The sequence below is a fragment of the Galeopterus variegatus genome, unplaced genomic scaffold, assembly GCF_000696425.1.
Source record: "Galeopterus variegatus unplaced genomic scaffold, G_variegatus-3.0.2 Scaffold1518, whole genome shotgun sequence".
Taxonomy (NCBI): Eukaryota; Metazoa; Chordata; class Mammalia; order Dermoptera; family Cynocephalidae; genus Galeopterus; species Galeopterus variegatus.
Genome location: NW_007727629.1, coordinates 148,773 through 156,300, shown reverse-complemented (window position 1 = coordinate 156,300; position 7,528 = coordinate 148,773). Strand labels below are relative to the sequence as shown.

The 7,528-nt window shown below is 53.0% G+C and overlaps 1 protein-coding gene across 1 annotated transcript in view; it reads right to left on the bottom strand.

Annotated features, from left to right (window-relative positions):
* LRRC43 (leucine rich repeat containing 43) overlaps window positions 1-7,528 on the bottom strand; it is a 40,904-nt gene that overhangs the window by 29,456 nt on the left and 3,920 nt on the right. The window contains exons 3-6 of the mRNA XM_008577466.1: window positions 5,818-6,078; window positions 4,120-4,230; window positions 3,590-3,729; window positions 1,739-1,977 (exon numbers count right to left, since the gene is read on the bottom strand). Of these exons, the coding sequence (XP_008575688.1) occupies window positions 1,739-1,977; window positions 3,590-3,729; window positions 4,120-4,230; window positions 5,818-6,078 (751 nt within the window). The remainder of the gene's footprint in view (window positions 1-1,738; window positions 1,978-3,589; window positions 3,730-4,119; window positions 4,231-5,817; window positions 6,079-7,528) is intronic.

Sequence of the window (7,528 nt, the reverse complement as noted above, 5' to 3'; positions counted from 1 at the left end):
CTGGTCGCGCCGCAGCCTGCTCAGTCTCTCTCCGGCTCGCGGTTCCAGCGGCGCCCAGGGCAGGGAGACGACAGCCCCCTTCCCGGCAGATACCGCTGTCGTCGGACCCCGAGTCCCGGTGGCGAGACTGCGCAGCCTGGCCGGGCGCTGAGGGCAGCAGCTGCGGTGGCCGGGCGCTGAGTGGCGGCCGCTCCAGGTGGCTTCTTCCCAGGGAGGATTTTGTAAATTTCACAAAATGGCACGCGCTCCAAACCTCAGTGCACGTATTATGAGAGTCCCCTTCAAGGTCTCAGCAATCCTTCAGAGGTAGCAATACCTTCAGAGGTAATACACCTGGGTAGTAACAGCTACCCCCGGCGCAAGCAAGGACACCAGAGATTCTGACTCACCATCAGGCTTTCTGAGTTCCTCTTCTTGCTGGTGGCCTCTGGGATCCTGCCGGCGCGGGGCACGGGCAGTTCACTCCCTTCCCGCTGCCATGTTTCCTCCTGAGAGTAACTAATTTAGGAGCAGTATCTTTGCTTTGAAATGCTGCAGAGTGGAGAATTATGTTTGCCTTGATGAAAGACCCTCAGCTGACAATGGAACAATCACAGATGGCTGAATATGATACAGACACAAGAGAGGTTATTCCTGAAGAAACAGCCAGCCTGATGGACTGGATAAAAGCCATTGTCAGGTGTGTCTACCATGATATGGGGGACTGCCCAACTCCTGCTGTAAATGTGAAGTGGTGCTCCCCAGATGAAGCAGCTGATATACTTCATATGTAAGCTGTGTGGACTGGCTTTATGACACCCAGGTCATGGTAAATGCTGTGGTTAAGGGAGCCCCTTTAGCATGGGCACCCCATGCAACCTTATGGCTGCAAAACAGAGCTACAATTGAGGAAGCACTATCAAGTTTAGTGCCTCACCTTCCTCTCCTGGTCTTACAGATACTAATAAAAACATGAGGGTAATTAACAAGAGAATGGAGGGGAGAGTCAAAGGACATATCCCAGGAAGGTGGAAATGCTTAAAGGATTAGTAAGAAATAAGGTAAAGAAAGAAAATATTGATGGGGTGAAACTAAGAGGAAAAAGAAAGGGAAGGTTCATGGGACTCGTCCCAGCAGGATGGAAATCTTTAGATGGTTATTAAGAAACAGGATGAATAAATGGAAATTGATGGGGTTAAAACAAAAGTTTTAATAGAACACTATCAAAGGCTGTGTTGACTGTTGCTGAGTAAGAGTATAGGAAAGACACTTCCATGTGTTTTTCCCACTCTTATACCACTTAAGCCTTGTTTTCCTGATCCATATAGTCGGAATGACAATAGCTGCTTGCAGAGATGGTCACAGAGAGGGTTAGAGGTCAGGAATATGTTACCTTTGCACCTGCCCTGCCCATAGCAGGTGTAGCTACTACCATCAATATTTTACCATTTTGACCTTGAGAAGGTTCCGATGCACCTTGTAGACTGGGCCACCAGGGGGTGATCTCAAGCCACCATGGAAGTGAAAGATTGAAAGAACTGTCTGAGCCTCCCTACCACTTCTGTCCCCAAATCCCAACCACAGCCATCAAATTCTGGAAGAAAACTGACCCAGAAAAAATGTTATACCTGACTGGGGTCTGGGTCAAATGGGGAGTTGTGGGGACAGACGTACACATGACCCAAGCAGGGTGGGGATGGGTAAGGCAGAAGCTCAGGGTGTTGGCTGCCATCTCCCACCCCCACGTCAACCCCCTCACCGCCATGGGGGCTGAGCCCCTGGAACTGATGCTTCTCATTAGGTGACACAGTGATGTCGTCCAGCACGCAGAGCCAGGCCAGGCTGTCGATGGTGAAGCCACGGTAGTAGGGCACCAGCGCCAGTGGGTTCCCCTGCAGCACCAGCAGCCTCAGGTGCCTCAGCGTCCTGAGGCTGGCGATCATGCTCTGCAGGTTGGTCAGGTTATTGAAGCCCAGGTCCAGAGAGATGAGGTTGGGCCTGGAGGGTAAGCAAGGAATTAAGGAGTTAGGTGATCAAGGGACTGGCACCTCTATGTCCAGGACAGACAGAAGACCTGAGGCTGAGGACAAGGCATGGGAGTGTCTGCCCATGCTCAGCTCACACCCGTTGTTCTGTCCTTAACCTCAGTTAATCCCCCTGTCCACACTCTGGGTTTGTGGCACCCTCGCAGCATGTGGCACAGAGATGGCCTGTTGTACCCTGCCTCTCCCTGACTTTCATTGACACAGATCTCTTCTTGGTCAAACATCTTGGCAGCTCCCATTGAGCCTGATACAGTGTTGTACATCTAGAAAGTTCTCCACAAATACTGACGGACTGGAAAGCAAGGCAGAGGGAAGCCACTGTGGGGGAGAGTGTTGGGTGGGGTAGGAGTGGGGTCGGTATGGGGCCCTGAGGTGCCTGGGGCTGTGGGGCTGATGGTCTAGAAGCTGGAGGTGGCACATGACCATGGGAAGCCATTCGGTCCATTTTCAGAGGAACGTGAGTGAAGAAAAACATGCTGGCAAGAGCCAAGGAGGAGCACAGGAGGGGGCGGTAGGTTTCCCGCTGCCACAAACTAGAAAGCACACTGATTTCAGCCCTGAAAACAGAGGCAAGAACGACCCAAGGGCCACCTCGTCAGCACAGTCTTTGGCAACCACGCCTGCCCGGTCCCCACACACTGGACTCGGCACTTTGCCTGTCTTTCCTCCTGAGTAGACGAGCAGGGAAGAAGGAAGAAGTAATGGTCACAAGGGGGATTCCCCTGCCTGCTAAGACCCACCCCTCCAAGAGCACGTGTCCGGTTGAACCAGCTAAGGGAGCATCCTCCAGGTCACCGGGAGCAGGAGCGGGTGACGCGGCTGTACACCTTCTGCCCTTCCCCAGGCCGTGGAGCAGGAAACAAGAGTGAGCTGTGCCCAGGGAGGTGCTGAGACTCTGAGACCTTCCACAGCACGCTCTGCAAAGCCTCCCTGGACAAGCTCCCTTTGATGGCCTTTTAGGGGTGGTCTCTGATCCCCTCATACTACTCAGCCCCAGGATTTCAAGTTTCCCACTGCTCACCCACCAAGGAGTCAAAGTCAAACATCAATAACTGGGGCGACTATTCTGCATGACTTCTAATGGACATGACTTCAATAACCATGGAGCATCCCGATGAAATCTAGAGTTGTCTCTAGGGCAGTGGTTCTCAACTTGGGACAATTTTGTCCCTCAGGGTACATTAGGTATTGTCTGGAGACATTTTTGATCGTCACAGTGGAGGGGGAGCTGCTTCTGGCATCTAGCGGGTGGAAGCCATGGATGCTGCTAAACATCCTACAATGCACAGGACAGTCTCCACAGCAGAGAATGATCGGCCCAAATGTCAACAGAGATGGCATCAAACCAAAGGCTCTGACTCACTCCTGCTACCTCTTGGTGTGCTTCCTTGGGCTTCAGTGGGAATTTTCAAAATGGGTCAGAGAAATAAATCCTAGGTCTGGAGTTAGCAGTCAACTGGGAGGTACAGAAAAGAGCAAAGCTGAGGTCTTCAATTTTGTAGAATTGCCCAAACTTAATACTTAATCCCTCCCTTTCCCTTTTTCCATTTGGGCTCCCAAGTTACCAGTGATGTGTGGTGATGTACAGACTTTCCAAGGGGCCCAGAAGTTTGTTGTGGCCTAACCCCAAGTGCTGCAGGCCAGGGGGCGGGTGGGCGCACAGGCACTCCATGCTGGCGATCTGGTTGCCGTAGAGCTCCAACACCTGAGAGGCAACAGAGAAGGCCCATGATCTTGACGGCTAAGCCAGCAAGGAAAATTCAATTCCTTCCTCTGCCCTGGACACTTACAAGAGGAATTATGAATTCTTCGTGCCCTGCCTCCCTGGGTCCAGCTGGATTCCCTTTTGAAAATCCAGGAGGACAATATTCCTACAGCAGGTGTTGGAGAGTTTCTTTTCCTTTTGTGAAGGAAACTTCAGAATTTGGAATGGGGGGTGGGGGTGGAACATGTTCCTTTTTTGAGGAACATGACCTATATTTTAAAAGCCTGGGGCTGGGCCTTAGCACACAGCCAACCCTGGCCAAGCCTATGCAGGGCAGCACATCTGGGCAGTGCTGGCTCAAAGACCCTAAAGGAAGTGGCGCTCCTTCACCTTGAGTGTTGGGGGCAGATTGACAGCATCAATCTCCTTGATTTGATTCGCACTCAGTACCAACTCTTCAAGCTTTAGAAATTTCAGAAGGTCTCTATCCACCACGCTCACCTGGAGGGAAGGAAAGGAAGCTAAGGGCTGTCGTGGGCAAGGTGGCACTGAGCAGAAACCAAGTGTCCATCAGAAAAACAATAGCCCATCCATTTAAGATGATCTTCCAACCCTCCCTCCCAGCCTCACTCTCCCCGCCACAAGCCTTTCCCACTCATTCTGCAGAATGCAAGGGCCCTTCCAACCCTCACCCCCCCGCCAGCTTTCTGTGCTGTGCAATATCCATGCCAGCGACCGAGGCCCCTCCTTGGACCGTAGCTTCTTGTGAGGCAGGAACCCCATCCTCTCTGCTGCCTACCCCAGAGCCACAGTGAGCCCCTGGGGCCCACTGACTGGCACTGAAGTGAGTTAAGGTCCTCAGGAGTCACTCTGGTCTTCACAAAGCAGAGTCAGACCAGAAGCTTCAGTGGCTCATCCATGAATCCTCAGTTTTCTATGGTCTCAAAGACACCTGGGGCCCTTCATGGCCAGGCCTCTCTTCCCTAGGGTGACAACTGTGTGGTTTGCCCAGGATGGATGGGGTTTCTGGGACACACTCTTTCAGCGCCAAAGCTGGGTAAGTCCCAGGCAAACTGATGCAAGTTGGTCACCCTACTGGTGGCTTAGTACCAGGTAATTTCCTAGTTTTTCTGAAAAAGGAAAGCAAAGCAAAGGCTTGGGAAGGCTGAGACCACATTTCTGTGTAGCTCGGGGGCTCCGTTATTGATCTAAGCAAAAAAGGCTTTTTAGTAACAGAAATTACTATAGTTAGGACTATGCCACCCCTCCCCCCAATCCCTGATTCCTGCAGTTTAAATGAAGTAATGAAACAGAGCTCCCCACACCCTCATAACGTACACTATCTGCTTCTGTAGAATTGCTTGCTTAACCTAAGTAACTCCATTTTGCCCCGTCTGACCTGCAGACTACCTCCCCCTTCTGCATGAGAAACCGTTGACCTTCTCATAGAAACAAAAGCCATTGCATAGAAACAGGAGCCATACACAGTGAACTATTACATGGGAACATACACAATGAAAAGTTGTATGCTTGATTGTTCTAACGGCTCAGTCTTGGCTTCTGTAACCTAGCTCCCTAACTTGCTTTGTGCACCTGGACAAACCCATGTGCCAACGGGATGTAGTTTTTGCCTTTAAAAACCTCACAAGACCAAGGCCCAAGGCCACTCTTCCTTGGTTGCTCCTTGGGAGACGGTCGCTGGCCAGCTGGAGTGAATAAACTGCCCTTTTCTGCACGAGTGGCGTGTAAGTGCATTTCTTGGGGGAGGGTGCCTCACAACAGTAAAACCAATATGGACCATTCAAAAGGTCTTTACTAGGACCCAGGAGGGACAACTGCAGGACACGCCAGAAATCAGCTGTAGAAGGAGCACAGTGGGCTCCCTGCGAGGGTGGAGGAAGAAGACACATAAGGAAGGACGACTGGCCCTGCTTGGTGCGCAGCTGGCAAGATGAACTAGATGGAGGACAGGGCTGACCTTGACATCGGCCCCCAAAGCAGACCCTGAGGCGCTGGGGAGAAGGGCACCCTCCCTTCATCCTCCTCCCACATGACACCCTGCAGGTGGCGCCCCGCCCCAGCATGCACCTCCTTGTCCACCACCCGCAGCGACCGGAAGTAGGAGTAGAAGAAGGCGTCTCTGAGCATCAGTGGGTTCTGGATGGCCAGTTCTCTTAGAAAACGGTCCTCGGCACTTGAAGCTTCCAGCAGGGCCCAGGGAGAGTGGGGGCTGCGGACCAGGTCCAGCAGGGCCTCCACGGGCTCCTCCCTGGGGCTCCCACGCTCCTCCTCTCTGGGGACCAGCTCCCTCCATGTGCGACAAGTTTGAGGAAGAAATCGCGACTTATTCTGCAGTGGTGGAGGTGGAGAATTTCTCTAAGTTATGACATAAGCCTCTTAAGGATCTGGAACTCAACATTGAACAGATTGTAAAGTAGGACACCTGGAGGGAAAGAGTTTTGAAATCTAGACCATGAGGAATTGATAATTCTGATTATTAGCTGTAGAAATAACCACAGGTGAGGGGAGATACAAAATAATTAAAGGTCCAATTCCTGCCTGAAGGCGTTTCTTGAATTGGGAACCTCGAACATTCAAGTGGAGCATTTAAATATTTAACTCACAATTTATGAAAATGTATGTGCTACAAACGGGAGGCACAAAAGGCAATCTTAATCATGGAAAAGTTTTCTGGAGAAGAGTGGCAAGGCTGCGAAGGTGAATCCAGAACTGGTAGATGCCACCAGTGGATGGTGAAAGCTTTGGCTCCCGAAGTTCACTCTCTCACATCCCTTCCTCCTGCGCCTAATGAGACGGTCTTTGAAACCCAGAAGCTCGCACAGTGCAGGGGCAAACTAGGTGCTCACTCAATGTCTGTTGACTAAGTAAACAAATGAATTCTTTCCCTGGTTGGTGTCTCAGACTTCTTATAAGAAGGAAGGCCAACTGTACTCTTTCGCTGAGTGTGGGGAGGCCCCAGCTGCCAACCCAGGCCACCAGGCCTTTCAGAATTCAAGATGTTCCTGCCACACCCGAGGAGCCTCTGGTTCTAAATGTCCGCCCCTCGTCCCCATCCCGTGCAACCCAGCCGACGGTGATGACGCCCCTCTGGCCACACCGAAGCAGGATGAACGCACACACTGAAGAGATAAAAGAACCTTCGTGGGCAGCAAAACCACATTTTCCTTCTTCAAGCGGTCGCAACTACGCCCAGCGCCCTATTCCCTTCTGCCTCCCCTCCCCCAGAAGCCGGGGACAGACGCGCGCGCTCCAGGCCTCCTGAGCGCATCTGTGACCTCAGAGGCGGGAGTGCAGGGGTGGAGACCCTTCTTCCGCACGAGCCTGCACAGGACCGACCCCCACACTCGGCTTGGGGCTGGCTTTGAGTGCTTGAGCGCTCCGTAAATTGAGAAACTCTTCACCCAGACAAAAGCTTTTCACCCCAAAAGGAGCCCAGCCTCTCGACACGTCTGGGCTGTAGGGTGTCCCAGATCAGGCTGATGTGCCCAGGATGGGCGTGGTGCCCAGGTCTAGGCAGAGGCCCTGCCCTCCACCCTGGGTGGGCGCCCACCGGCCCAGGTGGGGTTCTAGTCCGTGCACTTTCCGTGCCCCAGTCCCCGCGGTCCAGCCGCTCAGCGCCACCCCCACTTCCTAAATCGGCCGCTGCCGAGATGCCCGGATCGGAACCTCCTCTCAGGCCTCAGCTCCCGGGTCTCGCCCCCCGCTCCGCCCCCAGCCCCTCGGGCCCACCCGGCTCGCAGCCAGGCCTGGGCCGCGTCCTTCCCCAGCCTGCCCTGCC